This window comes from Heloderma suspectum, chromosome 2, assembly GCF_057233095.1.
Source record: "Heloderma suspectum isolate Gila_16-S chromosome 2, 16-S_ref, whole genome shotgun sequence".
NCBI classification, from domain to species: Eukaryota; Metazoa; Chordata; class Lepidosauria; order Squamata; family Helodermatidae; genus Heloderma; species Heloderma suspectum.
Window position 1 is genome coordinate 326055980 of NC_139459.1, and position 25013 is coordinate 326080992.

General features: G+C 42.6%; 1 protein-coding gene across 1 annotated transcript in view; it reads right to left on the minus strand.

Annotated features, from left to right (window-relative positions):
* Positions 1 to 869: 869 nt before the first annotated feature.
* Positions 870 to 25013, minus strand: part of TAFA1 (TAFA chemokine like family member 1) — a 520363-nt gene continuing 496219 nt past the window's right edge. The window contains exons 4-5 of the mRNA XM_084832508.1: positions 10391 to 10515; positions 870 to 1800 (exon numbers count right to left, since the gene is read on the minus strand). Coding sequence (XP_084688634.1) covers positions 1783 to 1800; positions 10391 to 10515 — 143 coding nt within the window. The 3' untranslated portion in view covers positions 870 to 1782. The remainder of the gene's footprint in view (positions 1801 to 10390; positions 10516 to 25013) is intronic.

Here is a 25013-nt window from a genome sequence, read left to right on the forward strand (position 1 = left end):
TTGCCTGGCACCCACACTGCTATCGTTCTGATGCCAGGCTAAGACTTTCTTGTTCTCCCAGGCTTTTTAATGTTTTCTTTTAATCAGTCTTTTAAAGTTTTAAAAAATATTGTAGTAATTTTCTGTTCTGTTTTCTTAGCCCCTGCATTGTTGCTTATTATTGTGGTTCCAGCAATGTGATACTGTAATTTATGCTGTGTTGGCATGTCTGTTAGTTTTACACTGTTGATTTTATTGTGATTTTATTTGTATTTTTATCATTATTGTAAAATGCCTAGAGGAATTTATTTTATGAGGCATTTAATAAGTTAAATAAATAAATAAACAAACAAACAAATAAATATTTCCCATGCCCATTTGCACACAAAGCCCCACTGCTGAAATTGATGGTCCTAGTATCTACTCATAAATATGGCCATGGTTGACATTAGGGTGTCATTTAGGGTGAGGGGTGGGGGCAAAACCACAAATATTTCAGATCACATCATTGTTCTGCATGAGCGCCTATTAAATATAACCTATGAAAAAATGACGGCAACGTTCTTAAAATGCATTGCTTTTTGGTAATTTAATCTTGAAGACATCCAAGGGAAGAGGTGTGAGCCTTGCTGTGATTCCTGTATTCATCCCACCTCCCAATCTCTTTGCCCCACTTAGTGATACTTGACATGGCGGTCCATCCCAGCTGGTATTTGGGGTTTTTACTACTATTGCTTGTCACTGTGACTGAAAAACAGTGGGAAAACCCCAAATTGGTGCATGTTCTGGTTTGTCCTAATCAAACATAATAAAGTTGTTCTCATGAGCAAACAACACAAACCATTGAAGTTAGCAACCAGTTCTCTTTTGTTTTTTGTTTTTGTTTTTTTACTAGGGTTGTCTATACCAGCTATACAAAGTCTGTAGACAAATTATCTGTACAATGCTTCTTTAATAAGGTTGCCCGCAGTCTACCAAAAGTCTGCCACTTAAACTTCTGGATGGAGACTGTGTCTTTTTAAATGCAGAGAGTCAGCTTTCTCTACTCTGTGGGATAGCTCACTGCTTCCAAAAGATGTCCTTGGAAGAGCATAGGACTGGTATTACATTATCAATTAAGTATAAAGTATGGTTAATGTAAGCAAAGCCAGCATGCTAGTGTTGCACGAGGATAAAAAGAAAAAGGACTCCAGAACACAGGAAAATGGAATAACGGAATTCCCTTGAATGTCCAGTTGAAATCATCATAATAACCATAATAAAAAAGAAGCAACATTTCAATTCATTTGTCAGTAGTCATCTGGCTTGTATTCTTTTTCCACTGTCTCCTTGATCCCCCAAACTCTTCCTTGCTATTTTGTTATTTTAAAAAAGGGTTACAAAGCAGTTGCAGCAAAATGTGGCTTTGCTCAGTTTCTCGAAGAGTCAAGCTTTATTTCAAAATATCTTATATATTTATATCTTTTGTAATGGTACAAAGAAAAAATGTAGATCCACACTTATAGGATTTTTGTTCATATTTCAAAATCATGAAACTTCCTTCTGAAGAACTGCTTTTCTTCTCTCTCTCCTTCTCTCTCTCTCCCTCCTTTTTTTCTGTTGTCAAATTGGGTGCATTCTTTTCCTGGGGTATTTGACTCCACACAAGTCAAGCCACTGTAGTTTCCTCTGGTACAGAGTTAAAGTGCAAATAAAAAAAATCCCATTTGGCTTGTAAAAGCTAGAGATGGTTTAAAGTTTAAAGATTTTTGTCCTCTTATCTGTCAGGGGATCCTTCACTGGCTGCTGTCAGAAGTTTTTCTGTTAGGTTCTCGGGTGAATCTGCAATGACAAAATGCAGAAGAACGAGTTACACTCAGCCCCTTGTGGAACATCTTGATCCTCCAGTTTAGCTGGCGTAAGCTCTCCTCCTCCATTGCTACACAGCCAGAAGAGTAAGCAAGGGAGTGCATGGAAAAGCAGGCAAGAAAGAAACAATGACTACCCTGCGATGTAATAAAAACTCCTGACCAATCGAAAGCTTTAGAACTGATGTCCCTTCTCCATCATGGGCTGCTACAATCTTGCTCCTTTAGAAGCAACATCAGGTTCAGAAACTGCAGCTAGGAATGCAGCAGCTAGGATGCTTGGTGGAGCACTGAGCTATGCACACTACACCTGCATTGAAAGAACTACACTGGCTGCCTATTAGCTACCGAGCCATGTTCATGGTTGTTGTTGTTGTAGTTGTTGTTGTTGTTGACATTCAAAGCCCTAAAGAACTTGGGCCCAGATACCTAGCAAACCATCTTCCACCTATACACACCAAATTGACCCCTGAGATCTTCCAAGGAGGCCTCATTGGTTGCCCCGATTCCCTGCAACCAACAGCATATTATCAAGTTATGGCACATAAGTGGGCTTTCTTGGTAGTGGCACCCATCCTCTGGAACACTCTCCCATGTCCAGTGGAGGCTGGTGGCTCCTATGTCAGTGGGGTGGCGAATCCGCTCCGGGCTTCAGTCAGAACTCTTAATGAGCTATCCAAGGTGTGAAGCACCTTGGATAGCTCCTTTAGAGTTCTGACTGGTTCTGACCAAAACCTGGAGCAGATTCACCACCCCACTGACACTGGAGCCGCCAGGCTCCACTACCCATGTCTGGAACTAACTAGAACAGCAGGTTCTGTGCGTGCTGAGATGGGTCAGGAAAAGCCCATCCCTCACAGTGAAAATGTACAGGGAAAAAGATGGCTGCTGTCATTGCTGTATACAGCCCTCAGAGAGGCATTTTGGGCCCCTTTTAAGGTGTGTGGCAGTTGCTGTGCCATCTAGTTGTTTCAAGTGTGTGTGTGTGGGAACCTTTAACGGTAGCCCTTGGACTGCCACACAGCAGCAGATTCTCGAGTGGACCACATTACAACCTATGCATTAATTTGTAAGCTGTGGGTCAGGTGAGATCACTGCAGATTCCTCCCAAATTTCTCTAGCATCTCTATGAGTAGATTACCTCTATTCCATTCCTTTATTAGTCTGTGGATTCACTCCAGTCTGCAATCCAGTTTAGGAGAAGAATCTCTAAAATCTGGAGAGAAATTCAGATGAGGAGACCCTTACAATTGTCCTTTCTTGGAATGCATGGTATGTGAATTCATGCCACTTCCACATTCCACCACACCTCAGGGCAATTTCCCCCAGGCCTCCAGATGTGTTGGAATGCATCTTCCATAATTCAGCAGGGAATGATGGGAGTTCAGATCCAACACATCTGGAGGGCACCAGGTTGGGGAAGGCCACTTTAGGATGTCCATCTAGGATCCTTTGTTTCTTAATTAGTATTGGATAGAGAATCACCTCCTTGGCTCTGGGTAACTCCCCCACCCCTGGTGACTTGCAGCACAGGTGAAAAGGAGAGAACAACTTCGACGATTTTGTTGTGCTGGCAGAGGTGAAACCACACATGAACAGGAAGCGGAGAAATAGGTCTTTCATTTTCAGCTCCCTATTTCTAAGCATAAAAGCCTGACCTTTGACACTGCACTCTTGTAGAACACCTTGTTCTCATGAAAGACATGAAGTAGGTGAAGTGATACTTTTTATTGATTCATCTTTTGATGGTGAGAGTGAGCTCCAAATAGCTCTTCTCTTGTCAAAAAGAAATAAAATAGGTCAACAAGTAACTCAGAGCTGGCGTTCTGGATGGGACCTTCGCTGTGATGGTCTGACTATTTTCAGTTCTACCTTCTGACTCCTGCCACTGAGCATTGAAGGGAAGGCTCGGGGGGGGGGGGGCGGAGTGGCGGTGGGGGAATCTGCCCTGGGTACAAAATGCACAGGAGCATAAATGGGGATCAAAGTTCACTTACTATGTTAACTGTTACTAAACTAATGTCATTTTCATTATTAAGGGCACAATCCTATGCATGTTTAGACAGAGAAAAGGCTTCGCTGACTGGGGAATGCTGGGAGTTGGAGGCCGCTTTGTCTAAACATGCATAGGAGTGTGCCATAAGTATGTTTTCAAGGTGACAGGAGTAAAAGAAGGTATCAAATGCTTGGTCAGAGACTTAGTTTGGGCATCAGGGCAGCAGAGTTGTCACTGCCAAAGCTTCTTGTGGGCCTGCCACTCAATACTGCTGGTGGAGGAGGAGAAAATTAGAAATGTTGTCTTTAAACAGCACTACCTAGTAATGTTTTTGTTTTTTACACAACAGCTTTGAGCAGGAGCTGTCTATCTGAGTAAGGAGAATACCAGCATCTGTTCTTAGATCACAGCTCCCTTGTTGTCTCCTAGTGGAGCATATACACATTCGGAGCCGGTCTTGTATGTAGAAATGATTCGTTATGGCACTGCCAAGTGGTGCTCTAGAAGAAGAGGTTGTGGTGAGTTTGCAATTATTTAGTGGACCATTTCCAGCCATGAGTGTTGTCAATGCTCTGTCCTGTAGCCTGGGATGCAAGGTTCTGCTATGGGTCTGATCTTTAGCAAGGGTGAGATTAGATCAGGTTTCACAGGGATTAAAGATGGGAAGAGATCAGCATCATGGAAAGCTCTGAGTGGTACTAGAACTGGAGGCCAGAGAAGGTTATCTCTAATAAGGAGCAGATGAGCCTTAAATAAGAGTTTGGCTTCATTTAGGCTGGTTGGCCTTCTTCCACACTGACTGAGATTTTGTCTCTCAAAGGGGTCTGCCTTGTTTAAGCAGCCTCAAGTTGTGATGATGTGGGAGTTAGTGTGCCGTGTGTGTGTCCTCATGGCTAGAGTCTGAAGATGGCAAGACAATCTTCTCTGGACACAGCGGTTCCAACCCCATATCTTTCTGGGGAACTGGATCCTGGGGAGGTGGAAGCCTCATGATGTCTTTCCATGATACAAACCTCTCCCTAAACTGTTAACTTTGGAGCCTCCTCTTCAGAGGAAAAGTGACACTTAGTAGTGGCCAACGTATGTCCCCCTTTTCATCAGAAACCCTCTCTCCAATGCAGATGAAGGGCACTGATGCCTATTGAAGTGAGGCTATCTGTTCAGCAAGAAGTAAAGAAAGGCAGCTTCACAGATGGATATTTCATCTCCCTACTTCTTTATTCATGGTTCTGTATTGAGGAAAAGTGTTCATACTTCTTAATAAAAACTGTTTGGGACTGGTTTTTGCCTGCAGAAAGATATCTTAGAAGACTAAACATTGGTCAACTCAATAAGGAATATTAACACTTTGCTGAAAATTTCTCTGCCCACTTTCACAGGGTCATTTACAGGTGATAGAGGGAGGGGAATATTTCCAGTGACTTTATTGGAGGAGGGGAAATTGATTAAGGGGGGGGGGAATTACCATGATAAGAGTGGGCAGCAAAAGGTTTTATCCCCATTTTTTTTCCTATAACAAGAAAAGCTTGGCCAGCACTACAAGGGGAGGTGGCACTGCAATCAGCACTCTACCCATGTCCCTATCTTCCACCCAATGGCCCGATGGGAATAATGCTATGTCATGATGTAGCGCCACTCCCAAGGGCACTGTTGGGAAGGAAAGATGGCTCAGTCTCTGGCAGCTCTCTTCTTTGCCCATCCGTGTAACTGAGAAGGACATTATGAACAGTATCCAACATTGCTGGTCCAGTTATGCTGTTGACATTCCACTAGCATAAGCGACTTCTGGTGGTATGCCAACAGCATAAACTGGTGTGACAGTAGGGATGTGCGAAACCCCCTTACCAGGAATCTGCGGGGGGTCTGCGGGGGGGGGAGGCGATCCATCCCTCCCCCCTGGAATCCTCGCCAGCCGGCTCCACTCTGCAGTGAGTCCATTTGCGTCCCTGCTCTTTGCTGTGATAGGCTACGTAAATCTTTTTTTTTTTTTTTTTTTTACATAAAGAGCATTTGCGTCCCTGCTGTTTGCCATGATAGGCTACATAAAGAGTTACGTAGCCTATTACTGCAAAGAACAGGGACGCAAATGGCGTCCGCTATTCCGGACGCCATTTTCTTCTGCAGGATGGCAGCAGACGGACCGGACCGGCTGGTGGCAGGTAGGATCTGTTCCACGGCAACTTCGCGGGGTGGCGAAGAATCCTAGAAGAATTGTAGGAAGAATTCTAAGAAGAATTCTAAAGAATCCGGCCTCATTGAAGTCCGTGGCGGAATTCTCTAACATCCCTAGTGACGGGTTCCCCTGGAAAACACACCATGCCAGTGTACACTATTGGCATACCCCTAGAGGCTGCTTACGCTAGCAGTATGTCAATAACGGAAGCGGATTGGCAGTGTTGGAGATTGCGCATTGTCATGAAGTAGAGGAGAGGTAGGAAGCATGGTGCCCCCGTATGCTTTGAACTACGACTCCCACAAGCCCCAACCACTGGCTGTGCTATCTGGGCCTTATGGAAGCTGTAGTCCAAAACACCTGGAAGGCACCAGCTTGCCTCCCCCAGAAGTAGAGTCATTGCCATTGGGCCATTCTGTGGGAAATAGGAAATTAGCTGGGCTGCTGCTTGAAGCGATGGGAAGCTTATCATGGTAAGTTACCCTAATCCTCTGAACATAAATAGGCTTCCCCTTGAAAATCACCCCCTCCTTTTATGCTCCCTCCACAAATTTATCAAAGAAGTCTCCATTAAAAATGTCAGCCCTGCATCAGGGTACACATTCTGGGAGCATATCTGTTATATAACCTGTTGGACTGAGCATGGTTTAGCCTGCCTAGGTGTGTTGCAGCCAAAAATAAATACGTAAATCTAAGGCAGTTAAGAAGCATAGAATAAAGAGTTTCCTCAGTGCAAACCATTGCAATGCAAACCAATTCCATCTATGAACTTGTCCTTTTTGTCTTTGGCATTTTTCTCCAGTGACTGGAATTGATTCTCTCTTTTTGTGTGTCTGTTAGGATCCCTGAAATGCTTCAGGAAATGTCTAATTTGCATGTAGCATGAGCTGACCCTGGAATTCCTTTCTTTCTGCAGAATCAACATGGCATTGTTAATATATTGACCTGGTTTGTATGACACAATAGCCCACCATGGGTTAATTTATCTGCAGGGGCTGTTGCGTTGTGCTGAGTGCCTGTGGGTGCCATTTTTGCACGGCACCTGGCTTGTTGTAGCTTGTTGTGTTGTGCAAACCCAGGCAACAGGGGTTGTTTGAGGGTTAGACAACCCTCAGATAACCCATGGCTTATTTCAGGGCTATTTGAGGTTTGTCTAACCCCAAACAACCCCTGATGCCTGCGTTTACACAACACGACAAGCCACAACAAGCCCACAAGTGCCATGTAAAAATGGCATCTACAGGCACCTGGCACAACGCAACAGCCCCTGCAGGTAAATAAACCACAGTAGGCTGTCATGTTGCGCAAACCAGTCTTAACTGATGTTATTAGCTGCATTGGGCTCATCGAGGAAAGGTGAGGGCATACTTGAAATAAACAAATGAACATGCTAAGCACAGCTTGCATGCACACTCTGAAATTATCTCGGGGCCCCCTCCTGTGGAACTCCCTGCCTTCGGAGGTCAGGCAGGTGCCATGCTGCCTTGCTTCTGGCGCCTCCTGAGGACATGGTTATTTCGAGAGGCCTTCCCTGAGTGACCAGCTGCGATTTATGAAATTCGGTCTTATCAGAACTGGTTTCTTTTTAAAACGTTTTAATTGTTTTAACAGGATGTTTTATTCTTGTATCTTTGCTGTTCATGGCTCCAAAATTTTTTGATGTGGAGTGGAATATAAACATTGTAAATAATAAATAAAAAACTATTATCTTTAGTTTGTCCTCATAAATTAACAACACCATTAAAATCTCTGTTGTGTGCTGTGATAACTCTCACACTGTCCTCCTTTCAATGTCCAGGACATGAGATTTCTAAAAAGCTGCTCTCAAAAATTCACCAAAACCAAACCCTATATGTGCATTCTGTGCAGACGATGATTCAAGAGACAGTCCTTAAGCTCATCCACCAATTTACCTTCACCGGTTGTAATCATTTCTGTAAAGCTTTCAAGTAAGAAAGCAAAACATTACTGGAATTTATACTGTAAGGCACCCCACACAGGCTAATTAAAATAATTTCTGTCAGGAGATGACAGGAAAAAAGTACAGGGTAGTTCGGGCGGGGTGGGGGATTATTTCATTTTGAAACATTCATGTCCATGGGTATTTAATTGAAGTGAAATACAATAATCCATACAGAGCAGATTGAGCCATATATCTGAATATTAATGAAGCTTCGAAGTACCTAACAACAATTTCTAGACACTGGATATTAGCGCAAAGCTGGTAGGCAGGATGTTGAGACAAGGAGAAAAGGTGTAAAACTAATAAATGGAGACTTACACATGTATCTTCAAGTGCAAATGAAATGCGGTGCAGTGCAAATCTACCAACAATGTGCATAAGAGATGGAGATCGGCCCGCTTCGCGTGTCATGGCTACTCTGGGTTTAAACAAACAAGCAGAAGTAAGTGAGCTGGCATTCACCTGCCCACCTGCCTGCCCCTCCTGAGTTAAACAATTTTATTTATTTATTTATTACATTTATATCCCACCTTTCTTCCCTAGTGGAACTCAAGGTGGCTACATGTGCTTCCCAGGTGGTCTCCCCTCCAAGCACTGGCCAGACCCAGACCTGCTTAGCTTCAGCACGATGGCTGCCTCATGTGCCTTCAGACTATGCCCTGGAACCAACTCAGGGACACTTGGTTCCTGGGTTGTTTATCATGATGTCCAAACCTGGATTTGGAGGTTGTTGGGGGAAGGATAACCCAGGTTTGTAACCAAAGGGTCAAATTACACATTGCATTAATTGTGTAGCATGTAGCTGAGTTTTCTTTACTTTAGTGTAATCGTGTGTGGCCCTGATTCAGCTTGGAACCACTGCACACTGAGAGGAGTGCATTAAACTTCCCCACTGTTTTCTTCTTGAAATTCTACCTCCCTGCAGGGTTTTTTTAAAAAGGTGCAGGGAAAGCCCCAATTCAATAGAGAGTATTTGCTGCTTTTAACTTCTCCTTCCAAAATGATGGTGTGGAGTTTCAGGAAGAAAATGGATGGGGTGTGTGGAGTTTACTTCACCCCTATTGGTGCATGCTGGTCCTGAACCAAATTGGGACCATGCACAGTTACCCGAAAGTAAAGAAAATTATCAGGCTCAAATACATGCTACACAATTAGCTTATCACATTGTTTGACCCCTAATGCATGATCTGTGGAGTAGATGCATTTATGCATTTATTACATTTCTATACCACCCAGTAGCCAAAGATTTCTGGGCTGTTCACAACAACTAAAATCATAAAATACGACATGATCATAGAATCATAGAATAGTAGGGTTGGAAGGGGCCTATAAGACCATCGAGTCCAACCCCCTCCTCAATGCAAGAATCTAAGTCAAAGCATCCCTGACAGATGGCAGTCCAGAGAGCCCACCACCTCCCTAGATAATTGGTTCCATTGTCGTACTGCTCTAACAGTCAGGAAGTTTTTCCTGATGTTCAGCCGGAATCTGGCTTCCTGTAACTTGAGCCCATTATTCCATGTCCTGCACTCTGGGATGATCGAGAAGGGATCCTGGCCTTCCTCTCTGTAATAAGATACATGTAATATGATATAAAAGTTTAAAAGTTTAGAACTACAGTATAATTGCTGTGAACTGCCCAGTGAGCTTTGGCTATTGGGCAATATAGAAATGTAATAAACAAACAAACAAACAAACAAACCAAAATAAAATCTAGCAGCAATGCAAAGCTTTAAAATATGGTAACAGATTTTAAATGTCAGAAAGGGAAAGAGTGAAATGCCTGGGAAAATAAGATGGTTTTCACCTGGCTCTGAAAAGAGCACAGCCTCTCTGGGAAGCTCATTCTACAACCGGGGTGCCACACCGCCACAACTGGGAATGATTTGTAGATGCTTCACAAATCATTCTCAATCCCAGCCATATCCCTGATTATACATGGAAAGAGTGGTGAAGACAGAGCAGGGAGTGCTATCATTTAAAGGAAGGGAGAGGGGTACATGCAGGAGTTCCCATGTCCCACCAAAGATTACTGGGGCCAATTCAAATGATTTTGCTCTCTAAACTGAGATGGTTTAAACCGCAGCTTTAACATCCCACGATAAGAAATACAGTTAAGTGTAATCTTGAGCAATCAGAACTGGCCCTGCTGAAAGGTGGTTATTTTATTCCTTTGGGGGAAATTACTTTTATGAAAGTGACATGGTGATTCAGTGCAATTCAGCTGTCTTGCAGAGTTTAGCTGAGGACTCACCTGTGACTCATCTAGGCAGCAGGTAAGACACTGGTTCCTGGGCAAAGAAGCAGCTTGTTAGCTTTTTTCAGAGGTTTGAAGATGAAAAAAGGTCAGGAGGGGGAAAAACAATGGTAACCATCTGTTTTCCCCCAAAGAAGCAAAAAGGGTGGGGTGGGGGGAGAGAAAAAGAACTTACTCTGGTGGTCTTGACTTTATTGCCGGTCGCACACATCCATCCTGAATTGTCAGGCAACGTCTTGCACTCCTCACCCTCTAGGCAGGGTTCCATCTCACACCACCATTTCCCAATGACTATTGATGCTAAAAGAGAACCAGCAAAATATTTGTGAATATTAATCTTACTGCATTAATAATGTCCCCCCACCACAATTCAGTTTGTTTTGTTGCGAAGATACAACACACACACACAAGCCTGTGGGACTCATTTGCAGCTCACCTGAGTATGCATCTTATATTGAGAACTATTACAACATGGCTGAAATGCCCCAGCTGAAGTTATGTATGACAGCCATATTATGCTCTCTCTCTTTCTCTCTGATTTATTTATTTATTTCAGAGAATTTCTATACCGCTTCTCATTTTATTTTTAAAAATTGCAAAGCGACTTACAAGATAAAATCATGACAAAATATAAGAAAGCCAATAATTAAAACAATAAAACAGTGATAAAAACAATAAAATCCCATTAAAATAACTAGGGGTAGCTGACAATGCTAGCAGTCAGGAAATGCCTGGTCAAACAAGTGTGTTTTCATTTGTCAGCAGAAGCACTGTGCACTAGAAGCCCACCTGATCTCAATGGAGAGATCATTCCACATGGTGGGCACCACAACTAAGAAGGCCCTCCTCTCTGCCAAATGAACCTCAGTAGGCTGCGCTGTGGTCAGTAGAGTAGCTTGAACATGGCTCAGTAGCTAATTGGTAGTCAGTGCAGAGCTTTTTGCACAGGAGTCATGTATGCACAGTAAGACACCCCTATGAACAATTGCACTAGATGCAGCTTCCGAACCATTCTCGAGGGCAGTCCCACATAAAGTGCATTACAATACCACAATCTTGAGGTAAATTACAGTGACAGAAGAACCAGAGTGTGGAAAAGGACTGAGATCTAGTTCAACTGAAAAGGCTTCCTGTATGACCTCGCCTCCCACCATCCCCATGTTAACATTTCTGGATATCTTAAATCCCTGGGAGAAAACCACTTTTCTTCCCCTTTTCTGCTTTGAAAGAAATTTTAGGGGAAATAGAAGTATGAATGCCTTAGGGCTCAATCCTATGCATGCTAGACAGAGGAAAGTCCTACAACTCCCAGCCTTCCCCAGGCAGCATGTGTAGCTGGGGAGCATTGCGAGTTCTAAGACAGTTTTCTGTCTAAGCATGCATAGGATTGAGCCCTAAGTTGTCAGTAAAACAATCCAAACCAAACCATCCAAAATTAAGAACCTTGTTGGGCAGTATGGCAAAACATATATAGTATCACAACAGGAAGAAAAACGTGTACTCTTCAGACAGAAATAATTCCATGCATCCACAATATTTAAAGCCTAGCAGCATATATCAAGTTAAACTTTACAACACTGACAATACCAAACTCTTCAGTGGGGTATTATGATTCTTTAATGCTGTAGAGGGGCTGGGAGGAGCCATGCAAGTACAAAGGGGCCCAGCAGTCCCTCTGTACCGAAGTCGACCAATTGCACATGTAATGCATGCATAGGGTTATTGTGCGCATGGTTAAACTAACAGGTTTTGTTATGGTTAGAGAAGGTCAAGTATCATACAATAAGTTTGTTCAAAACTGGCATATTTTGATGTTTTGGAATATGAAAGTTCAGGATTCGATACCATCATTTGCAATTCTGGGAGCAATCTAAAAAACGGTGTGCTGTGTAAGCTATGGTACAACTTACAGCTTTCTGAAAATTAATTGAGATTCTCTTTAAATCTTGGTGAATGTATTATATCTGTTATTTGTGGGGATTGTGTTAAATTATGTGTGTATAAATGGGCTGGATCAACTTTGTTGGTGGAGGCGGACTTCCCCACCCTCTCCTTTCCACAGCAGCATGCTACACAAAGAGTTGGGAGACCCTGCTGAATAGGGTGAGCTGTAGTGGGGAAGGGGAATCTCCCAAAATTAGGCAGAGAGATTTCTGGAGCCAGACCCCTTTCTCTCATGGAATGTTCCTTCCTTTAGCAGAAGGCAGATTCTGGATCCAACCCTCCACACACACTCACATGCACACAATTTATCACACTTGCCATTGAAAACTATCATATTGTCACAGCCTTATATTGTAAATCTACAGATTCCCACCTGTACCTTAATTTCCAGTTATGTCATCCAACCCATCTAAAGAAGAACATTATATATAGTTTGGCTCTTAGGATAAAACACATTTGTAATAACAACACCAACAAAATTCTCAAGAAGATGTAACAAACTTAAAGAACATCTCCAACAATGTGGATACCCTAGACACATCACTGACCACAACATCAGTTGAGTATCAGTAATATCCAGTAGGGCTGTGCAATGCCTTGGTCTGAAGCCCTAATAACGAGTTGAAGGGGGTTGCTTCAGAGGTGCCTCCGTGTGATAAGAGGTGGAGCAGAATAGCAACAAAGTGCCCCAAAATGAAGCAGCTTGTATACAAAGCACCTCTTTTGACTCGGTGATTCATTCTGAGCAACTCAGACAGCCTAGAGCCAAAAGTATCAACTTGAGAAAGTTCAGTGAGGCATTGAGGAGGAGGGAGGGGAGAAGGGAGGAGGAGGAGGAGGGAGGGAGCTTTGGTGAAAGGAAACTCTTGTTGACAAATCAGGGCTGAACGTAACCCAGTAGTCTCCAATCAGTGACTGTGGTGGTGGAAGGGGGAAGACTGAATAACTGGAGAAAAACAGCTGCATTTCAGAGACAAAGATCATTCTGGTGTTGTTACTTAGGGATGTTAGAACCCACCACCGTTCAGGTTCTCTGTATGCCCCCCACAGCCCCTGCTCCGCTTGCCGGTCCCTCTGCTGTGATCACGATGTTTTTAGAAAACATGGTGATTGGAAGTCTCTCCACATAGACTTATACGCAGAAAGTGCCATGAATCTTGAGTGTATGGGCGATTCACAGCACTTTTTACATATAAGTCTATGTGTGCACATAGACTTATACGCAAAAAGTGCTGTGAATCGCCCAGGCAGAAGGAAGAGGAGGTGCATGTTCCTGCTGCTTGCTAGCTTTCTCCTCCTCATGAGCAGGAGACTGCTAGCAGTCCATGGTGTGTTTCCACCAGGGATCTACCCCCTTAATTGACAAGGCATAGCATGATCTTGAAGCTCTGATTCTCTTTTGTTTGGTTTATTGCCTTAGGAAGAAATTTCGATCCTTCGTTATAGAGATCCTGCAGGTTAAAATGGGGGTTGGTTTCCATGTTTGCATTTATTGCTCTCTTTCCCACAAGAAATCCATTAGTGTCTCCTCAGAAGTAACCCCCATTGTGGTCAATGAGGCTTGCTCCTGAAATGCAGGTGCATCTGGACTTTCAGGGGAAAGAAGAAAGGGGGGCGAGGGGAGAAGCCCCTGCCAGTCAGATGACGTTCACTCCAACCCCCACCTCCACCAGGAAGCATGTTCTGTGAAGCAATTTTTACTGCTCGTGGAGCCCTGCATGGACCACATTGCAGCAAAGCTGATTCCTTAAAAAAAAAATCCAGTCCTCCTCCATTAGCTTCTCCTTCCGTTGTCATGGAAACACAGCCATAGACAGCCGAGCAGGCAGAAGGAGGAGGTGGTGCAGGGCTGAGAGGTATAGCTCATTTTTTTTTAGAAAAAAAATCAAATTTCAGCGGCACCTAGCACAAAAAGTACTGGGCCAAACTGTCTGAAATTTGGCAGGTGATATCCCCTCCATGTCGACAGAGAGGCACCCCAAAGTTCATATATTTATCATGAAAACTGGAAACGTTATGGCCGTTTGTGTTTCCCAATGCAAGTCAATGGGAAAATCCCCAGAGTGATTTGGATATTGAATCTCGCTTTGGATCCGGAACCGAGTTGAAGTGGAGGGGGTCCAAATTGGTCTGAGTTGAAGCGGGGATGATTTGGAGGGTCCAAAGTGGCATCCAAAGTGAAGTGAGGAGTCCGTGCACAGCCCTAATATCCAGGGATATCCTTCTTTGTGATGCAAAGGCTAACTCTTCGAAAGAAAATCGCATTCCATTTGTTGTGGACTAGCATCCTGCTGCCCCTAACTGCCACAAGATAATTAAAGATAGTTACCCTATTATATCCTGTTATGCTCGTTTAACGGAAGCCATTAGCTCTCCACCATGCATCTAGGGATGGCGGAGAATTCCGCCACGGATTTCAGTGATGCCGAATGCACTGGCATTCGGCCCCCCGAAACCCGTGGCGGAACGGCCTCCCACCTCCAGCCCCCCCACGGAATCCCCCCCAGGATGAAAGCTTACCTAGGGTGGATGTTCTGGCGGCGGCTCTAGCTGTGGCAGCGGCAGCTGGTCTCTTGGCCGGCTGCTGCGGACTCAAATGGTGGCCATCACGCCATTTGTGTAGCTGCCTTTGCTGTGATAGGCTATGTAAATACTTACATAGCCTATCACAGAAAGCAAAAAACAAAACAAAACTGCATATGCAAATGGCGGTGGCTATGGCAGCTGCCATTTGCGTTCCCTTTTTTCCGCTGTTTTAGCCTACGTAAATATTTACATAAGCTATTACGGTGAAAAAAAGGGGAATGCAAATAGCGTAGTGGGTGCTATTTGCGTTCCTTTCCCCCCCTGCCATAATAGCTTACGTAAATATTTACGTAGGCTAAAATGGCAAAAAAAGGAACGCAAATGGCGCCCACTACGCTATTTGTGTTCCCCTTTTTTTCGCCGTAATAGCTTACGTAAATATTTACATAGGCTAAAACAGCAAAAAAAAAAAAAAAAAAGGGAACGCAAATGGCGGTTGCTGTAGCCACTGCCATTTCCGTACGCAGTTCCTCCCCCCCGGAAGGTTGCCCAGTGGCCGGATGTCCAGCTGCGGGCAGTCCTGGCCGGTGGCTCCATGGAATCTCCGCAGAGCGGAGCTGGCCAGATCAGGATTTCGGGGTGAGGTGTGGAGCACCTCCCCCCCACCGCGAATCACCCCATCGAAAAGGTAAGTGACTTTCGTACATCCCTACATGCATCACATTCAGAAAACTACCCAATCTGTGTAAATTGTTAGTTAAAGCTGCACTTAAACAAGATACTTGCAACCCAGGATCATACCATTGTAAATCAATGTGTTGCATTACCTGCAGTTACCTCCAAGAAACCACTTCTGTCAGGAGCACAGTTCCTAATAAAACATATTGCATTAGGCAGTTGTTAACATGCACTTCTACTAATGTGGTTTATTTAACTCAATGTAAAAAAAAAAAAAAGATGTCATATGCATTATGTAGGGAAAACTATAACGGACCTAAGAACAAGATTCCGTAACCACATATCCACGATTCTTTACAAAACACTGGAGCAGCCTGTTGCAAGACATTTCAACTCACCTTCACATAGTCTCTCAGATTTAGAGTTCCTTTCAATAAGACAAACAAAAAATAATGACATGCTTGGCAAAAGGGAAAATTTCTAGATCTATAGAGTGAGAACTCTTAGTCCCAATGGCCTTAATCTGGAGGACAATTCATAGGCATTATACCACTCATACTTCTTCCCCTCCCTTTCCTAAGGAACATTCATCTCCAGGCTGCCGCTCCTGATACCTACTGATGAGGGTGGAAGCTGAAACATTTAGCTTAAATATATTTTTTGAATACTCTCTTTCAGTCTTTCTATCTATCATCTATCTATCTAGTTTCAACATGGCTTTCATAGGAGATGTTGAGGTGTCTTATTATTTACAAGGATTATTTAACTCAATTACATTGAAATCCATCCATAAATAAAACATAGAAGTACCTTTTGCATTAATTTATTTGTTAGGATGGTCCATTCTGTCTCCAAGGTAATATCATATTTCCTGCATTGCCACATACATTCTAAATAACTGGAAATGGAAATAATCAAACACTGGCTGTAATGGCAAGCCTGCCTTTCCCCCCAATGCCATTCAAACTTTACTGCATTTTTTTTGTCACCCGTTTTCCAGTGAGATGCATTAAAAATGGACGACTGCCAAGAGGCTCAGCCTGCAGTAATTCTGCATTCTTTTGATAGCCACTAACCCAATTCCCTCTTCTATGAATGCTCCTTTACCTCTCTGATCCAACTTGCTCAGCTATATCTATCAATATCTACATCTATATCATCTATATCCATATGTGCCTAAGGGGAACAGGACACAAATTTGGAGCATGAATATATACTTTGCCACATTGGAGTACCCTTAATGTTTCCAAAACCAGACCAGGGAGTTCTTCTTCCAAAATTGTGTCTGCAGCAAAGATGCCAACAATGACTCTGAACAACACAAATTAATGTTGTGCATGGTAAACATGACAACATAATGTAAGATTTGGGGGCGGGTGACCTTCATTAGTTCCAGTCCAGCATTCTGACCACAAATCCAAATGCCTCTAGGAAGTTAACAACCAAGTCAGGGCATCATGATGAGAATAATATCCTTTGTTGCTTTGTCTACATCACCTGATAAAACAGAAGTGGACCACTGTTCTATATGGGGAATAGTCATTGATACCTATCCAGGTATGTTTGACCTTTGTTGTTGTTCAGTCGTTCAGTCGTGTCCGACTCTTTGTGACCCCATGGACCATAGCACGCCAGGCCTTCCTGTCCTGCGCTCTCTCCTGGAGCGTGCTCAAGTTCATATTCATTGCATCCGTGATGCTATCTAGCCATCTCATCCTCTGCCGTCCCCTTCTCCTTTTGCCTTCAATCCCCAGCATCAGGGTCTTTTCCAGGGAGTTTTCTCTTCGCATTAGGTGGCCAAAATATTGGAGCTTCAGCTTCATTATCTGTCCTTCCAATGAGCACTCAGGGTTGATTTCCTTTAGGATTGACTGATTTGACCTCCTTGCAGTCCAGGGGACTCGTAAGAGTCTTCTCCAGCACCACAGTTCGAAAGCAGCAATTCTTCGGCACTCAGCCTTCCTTATAGTCCAGCTCTCACAGCCATACGTTACTACTGGGAAAACCATAGCTTTGATTAGATGGACCTTTGTCGGCAAGGTGATGTCTCTGCTTCTTACTATGCTGTCTAGGTTGGCCATAGCTTTCCTCCCAAGGAGCAAGCGTCATTTAATTTCATGGCTACAGTCACCGTCTGCGGTGATCTTGGAGCCCAAGAAAGTAAAATCTGTCACTGCTTCCATTTCTTCCCCTTCTATATGCCAGGAAGTGATAGGGCCAGATGCCATGATCTTAGTTTTTTTAATGTTGAGTTTCAAACCAGCTTTTGCACTCTCCTCTTTCACCCTCAACAAGAGGCTCTTGAGATCCTCTTCGCTTTCTGCCATTAGGGTGGTATCGTCTGCATATCGGAGGTTGTTGATAATTCTCCCAGCAATCTTAATTCCGACCTGTGATTCATCCAACCCGGCATTTCTCATGATGTACTCTGCATATAAGTTAAATAAGCAGGGTGACAATATGCAGCCTTGTCGTACTCCTTTCCCAATTTTGAACCACTCGGTTGTTCCATGTCTGGTTCTTACTGTTGCTTCTTGACCCTCGTACAGGTTTCTCAGGAGACAGGTAAGGTGGTCTGGTACTCCCATCACTTTAAGAATTTGCGAGAGTTTGTTGTGATCCACACAATCAAAGGCTTTAGCGTAGTCAATGAAGCAGAAATAGACGTTTTTCTGGAATTCTCTTGCTTTCTCCATGATGCAGCGAATGTTGGCGATTTGATCTCTAGTTCCTCTGCCTCTTCGAAACCCAGCTTGTACTTCCGGTAGTTCTCGGTTCGCATACTGCTGAAGCCTAGCTTGTAGGATTTTGAGCATCACCTTGCTGGCATGTGAAATGAGCGCAATTGTGTGGTAGTTTGAACACTCTTTGGCGTTGCCCTTCTTTGGAATTGGAATGTAAACTGACCTTTTCCAGTCTTGTGGCCACTGTTGAGTGTTCCAGATTTGTTGGCATATTGAATCACATTGCAAGCTTGGAAATGAACAGACTTCAACTGTAGATTGCATCTGAGTCTGTGTTTGGTCCAGAAAGTGTGGACTGGATACAATTCTGCTGAAAAACTAACTGAAACACATTTCTCATGCATCCCTTCTCTCTCTCTCTCTCTCTCTCTCCTCTCCCTCTAAAACAGGAATGGCCAGCAGCTTGTAACAGATCACAACAGCTAGGTTTTTTATCTTACTGGGGAAAAATAACTTCTTAATGCGGGGGGGGGGACCTGTGGCCCTTCAAATGTTGTTGAACTCCAATTTCCATCAGCCCCACCCAGCCAGCATGGCCAATGGTTAGGAATGCAGTCCAACAACATCTGGAGTGACACAACCCCCCTCCCCTTAATGTATTGGAATTCTGAATGCATTCAGAATAGAAAAGTATGAGATCCAATATGAGTGGATCCAAGGGAATATTTTACACCTTATGACATGAAAGAGAAGGAAGATAACTCTCTGCAGTGCTGTTCTTCTTATTTATGGCAGCTGGCCTTGAATGGAACCAAATCTTGTACTGGACCTTGATTGAAAGAACAAATAAATACTCAACCACCTTATCAAAGCCCCACTTGACACGTAACCTTTTAACATAAACATTCAGGGCATTTCTACATGAGGTTTTTATTCCGCACCTTTACCAGGGCTTCTGCTTCTGGCTTCTTTGTGGGATTAAGATTGGCTCCTTTAAATATGCTTTTTTACTGGGTTTTTCTTTATCTGCTTTTCTGTTTGTTTCATTATAAAATCACTAGATGTTGCTGTTGTATAGCACATTGCACAATTACATTGGGGCTTTATAACACGTTTTCGAAATAATAGCAGATGTTCCTTGTTAGAAAAAAAGAAGCGATAATGGTAGGAAAGAGTGGAAGAGGCCCCGGAGGGTTATGACATGGTATAAAGGCCCTGCAAATGACCGTAAGTGAGCAATCATGAGCACACAATAAAAGCCAAATGTAGAAAGGGTCTCAGTTGTGGTAGACACCATTGTAAATGCAAGCACATTAGCACAGAGGAAAGCTCAACAATGCCACATATTACTTTCACAAATTGCCTAGGTCTGGTTAAATTCAACTGCATCCATAGGGATAAAACCAAAATGAACCTTTGGAATTCAACTCCATATGGGTCTTCCAAAAAACTATCAGCCTAATTTGATGTTTCAATGCTCTATCTCTAGAATACGTGGGGTTAGATGTCTGGTACAACAAATGAGTCATATTTTGAACCTGATCTGAAGCTTTGCCTGAGCGGTGCTGCAAAAGCTCCCTGTAGCACTTCTGTGCCAATACTTCTCCTTGTCCCAGCCACCACATGGCACATAAGAGCCTTGAGCAGATGCAGTGTAAGAGAAGGTATCAGGTTTGCTGGTTCCTACTGTTTGCTGTTGCACAGTGATGGAATTTAAACATTTTGGGTACCTGAGATAGTGCAGATAAGGGTGCAATCCTATGCATGTTTAGACAGAAAATGGCTGGCCAGGGAATGCTGGGAGTTGTAGGATTTCTTTCTGTCTAAACATGCATAGGATTGCACCCTATGTCTCAAAAAGCTGCAACACAAGTACTAAATGGTGTGAAGATCTAGTGGCCTCTATTCAACCTATGGAAGGTATTTCTCAAGAAAATACCAGTAAAAATTGAAAGGATTTCTGGTTTTATTCCTTGTTTAGGGATGGGGGAGAAATTAGTTTGGTTCACATTTTAATGCACTTACTTAATTTTGTACTTTCAAACCACTTTTAGTTATCCTTCAAAATGTGCGCTTCTCTGAATTTTGCAATAGAGTTCTCCAATTGAAAATGTATATATTAGAGGAAAGTTAGCACAAAAATGCACATTACATTCAAAAATACATATTAGGAAAATTGCTTGCAAAATATGTATATTAGGCAAAATTGCACACAAAAATGTAATAGCATGTAATAGCAGAAATGTGTACAAATATGCACACCTAAAAAAATCAGTGTATGGAACAAATCAAACTTAAGATTGGAAAAGTTCTCAAAGTTTGGGAGGAATGGTACTTAAGACTGGAAAAATGAGAAACTGAAAGAAACTGAGATTCTTCCATCCCTATCCTTGTTGTCATTTGTTTGTTTACATTTTCTGAACAATTTAAAACTAGAAACTTATATTCTGGGAATATCTCAGGTAGTACTGGCTGGATGGGTTTGAAATCCATGATCACATCCACTTTTAAGCAACTACATATTTGCAATGAAATGTCTCTGGGGTCAGATTTCTCTTTCAAAACTGAAATAGTGAGTCGGGGATTGGTATTTGACAGGTGTCAGTATTTTATATATTTATTAACTAATCATGAAAACTGTACTGTAATCTACCAGCCAATAGCCTGGAGTCAGAGTTCCTGTCAGCTGGAGGAACAAGTGGGGGAGATGAGTTTCGCTGGTTCCTACTTTCCCCTGCAGCCCCCTGAAAAGCTGATGCAGAAGGCTGGGAGACCCTCCAGAACAGCATAGGAGGTGAACTTCAGAGGGAAAGGGGAATCTGCTTCCACTTTTCTCTGGTAGATCTCAGTCCCTGCAAATTGAAAGATCCCTTCCAACTCTGTATCCAATCCATTCAAAACAGAAAGGAAGCACCTGAGGTCAGATTGCCCTTTTAAAATACTGATATGGGGATTCATACCGATGTTAGCAGTCAAATGTTTAATATCAGTTCCTAGATCTGGTGGTGACATCTACAGTATAATCCACCAATCAAAATACTGTTCCCTTCTCCAGATTTTGGAAATGGTGTTCAGTGTGAGTTGCTCACTGCAGCTTCATTCTAGCCTTAGGGCCAAACTACATGTAATGCTAAAAATGTCACTGCAAGCACTGTGAATCTTTTTTTTAAAAAAAATATTATTACTAGAAATAGCAGGTGCAAAAGGATCAGAATTGGGAACTATGGTGTGGTGTACAGGGGTTAATCCCCTGCCTGCAGGATCCAGGTGAAAATCAAGGTGCAGGACTAATAGCAGCATCAGGGAAGATTTTTGTCGGTGGGGAAAGGTTAACCTTTCCTTCCCATGCACCATGGCTCAGGCCTACTAACCCCTGCCTGCTATTTCCAGTAAAAAGAAAGAAAAAGGATCCATGCTTCTCACAATGATGTGTTTAGAATCACATGAAGTTTTGGCCCTTGGGTTTTGTTCCTTCAAAATCCTTCAGACAGGCTGACCTTGAGGAGGTTGTTGTGATTTGTTCTTTGCTTTAGAACATGTGGTCCTTCAGGTGTTGTTGGACCATCATCTCTCACCACAGGCTATGCTGGCTAGGGATGATAGGCATTGCAGTCCAACAACATCTGGAGGGCTGCATGGTTCCTACCCCTGCTTTAGATGATTGGCATTGTGTAGAAGTCTCCCATAGGAATTTTGCTATAACCCATCCTGTTTCTCCCTTCCACCAAGATGACATCTGCACTACTAACTGAAAATGTCCTGGCTTCAACCGTCAATTATCCTGGCTTCCCTCCCATGAACCTTGGGAATGGGAGTTTTGTGAAGGTGCTCAAAACCTCTAACACACAAAACTGCAAAACCGAGCATTCATTCCATTGGAAAAACCATGATGCTTCTACCATTTTTAAAATGACTTGGTTCTATAGTGCATTATAGTCAAATCGTGAGATTCTGCAGGACTTTCTAAAACTGTTTTTGAATTTATAGTAATAAAGAACTCATGGGATTTTGTTCTCCTGATCGGTATACAGCTGTCTTATCCACCTGTGTAACAGCATACAGGTGCTGTATCAGAATATCAGCATATCAGAATCTGATCTGTTTTGATCTCTTTCTGTAGCTACTAATAAGCTGGTACGAATGCCAGTCCAGAGTTGCTTGGCAAAACCAGTACAGCATTCTCTTCAGTAATGGAAAAAGTTGTAGCATTTAGTGCAAGGCATTCTATTTTAATCTCATCCCCACTAGAGAAGATTGAAGATTGAAATAAATAAAATTTAAATAGAGAACACATTTTAGATGCCAACAGTGAAAAAGAGTTTGTCAGCCTAATGAAAAGCTATCAATTTTCTCCTCTTCATTCAATAAATTGTGAGTCATTTTCTAAATGGATTAGATTAAAGGAAAATCCAAACTCCTAGGGAGAGACTCTCACAACTGATGGAGATGTTATACAAGGAAAATAGCACAGAGGTGGGTAAATCATTTTGGGAGGCAGGTTCAGATCTATTAAAAATACAAAGTAGCATAGGAATGTCTGTAACCCAGGGCTCACCTATTCCTTAAAAAACAAGATTTCAGAGAATCGAATGAGACATGCAGTCTCTTATTTTTACTACAATGCCATGGGGTACAGAGTGAATTGTAGTACTGGGAACTTGGAAATTTTAGAAGGAAGAAGCAAAGAGTAGAATGAAAGAATACAGGAGCTGAATGCATGTCACAAACCGACGGAGATATCATTTGCTCTGGGAGCTGTAAAACAGGAGCCCAATAGTGAAAAAAGAATAACAAGTAGAAAACCAGGGATCTCGGTTTGAGAAATGCTGCTTTAAAGAAACAGGAGATATTGCCAGCTGGGGGAGTCCACCTATATCTCTAGTTTAATTTCATCTGATTCCACCCAAGAAGCATCAATTCAATGCTCATGCAGCATTACACTTTGCAAAATGTGATAACAGATTGCTGAGGACAATGGTAAATAAAAGGCTTCCAACTCCTTGTATGTAACATAGGAATATGAGAGCTTTGGCTATTGGGTGGTATAGAAATGAAATGAAATAAAATAAATACACTGCCATAAACAAGAACAATTTGGTAAGGAGATGCTGTGACAGTCATTAGAAATATGACAGTTTATGTTTTGTAGCTTCTAAAATGTGTATTTCTTGTTGTAGTCCAACTCGTATTTAATCAGTTAGTGTATGGATGATAAGAACTTAAGAAGAGCTGTTCTGGATCAGACCAAAGGCCCATCTAATCCAGCATTCTGTTTGCACAGTTGCACTCTCCTGCCCATGTTCCCAGCAACTGCTACAGACAGGCATATTGCTTCTGTTATTGGAGGTGAATATATAGCCAGCATGACTAGTAGCCACTGATAGCCTTATCCTCTGAGAATTTGTTTAATCCCCTTGTAAAGCCATCCAAGTTGGTGCTTATGTGCTACAGAACAAATATAGAGCAATAAGTCCTTTAAAAACTGAAAGCAATTGTTCAAGGTTTACAATCATCAGCATGGTGGCTTGTTTGGAGCAAAAGCACTTACAAAGAATATAAAATATATCAGGCTCTTTATAACTAGGCTGAGTGCAATGTACTTTAGAACAAAAAAAAACTGCAGTAATGTTTGGTGATGTTATATTATTGATTGTTTTGTGTACTTGAAAATGTGTCCTATGAAACTGAATATAACCTTATTTATGCCATGACTGAAACGAGGGCATATGTTATAGACATCACATGGAGACCACTGGAAAAAGTGTCTATGTGATGACCTGACACAGCACTGACACATGACACTGTGTTCTGGGGCTGCTGACTTCCCCAACTTGAAGCCTTCCACATGTTTTGAACTCCCATCAGCCCCAGACATCATAGCTAATGGTTGGGTGATGGGTGTTGTAGTTCAAAACACCTGGAGAGCACCAGTTTGAGGAAAGCTATTCTAGGGGGTCCTACTTCTACATCACATAGAGATGATCCACAAGTGCTCCTGCCCACTAGAACAACTTACTATATCCAACACCACCATCGCTGACTACAAATTCCCGAAGGCCATTGGTGAGCGTGTGAGGAATCACAATGTGGTGGCAGTGAACCATGCAGGGAGTACATTTTAGGTATCCTGAATCTGGAGTTCATGGACTCAGCTGGAATGCATGGACTATGACTGGGCTGTAAATTCCCAGGGGAGGCAAGACAATTTATTTTCAGTTGAGGTATATCCAAACAGACTAGATATTTTAATTCTTTTCCCCTCTGGGGAGATCCTAGGATAACTAGGAGGGAAAATCTGTAAGGTTACATATTGGGAAAACGATACAGAGCACTGACTAGCTTAGGAATACTTTCATTTCAAAAAATGAAAGACTATGGCCTCGTTTTCTGACTTCTTATGTTATCACTGAACTTGGAATGCCCCAAAATATAACATTTGGGCTGGGCACAAATTGTTTTCAGAGGAGAAAGGAATTGTGGGTAGGCTGACTGATGGTGCTATCCACAAACCAGCGAAATCATCAGGCTTGCGCTTAAACCAATTTGTTTTAAATGCAAATATAAATTAGCTTAAGTGATTTTGCACTCTATAAGCCACTCCTATTCCTAAAGACGTGCTCTATCTTATTCAGCTCAGGAATGTAAGCTGTCCTGTTAGTGGGCAAGAAATAAATTTGCCATTGTTTTCCTGCCATATCCAGTGACCCTTTGATTGATCAACATAAAATGATGTGTATGTGTAGGGTAAATGGTACCTTCTAACCATGCCACGTGGTGGGTGTCAATTTTAGGAGAACGTTCTTGGGGGTTCCTTTTTAGCAATGGAATCTGTATGTTGGTACTTAGTGAAAATAAATGATAGGAAAAATAAATCCAAAATGAAACGGTGTGTGTGGGGGGGAGGGGGATGATGATGATTTTGAGCTGGAGTTATTTAAGGCACATTTTCAGAAGACCCTGAAAACC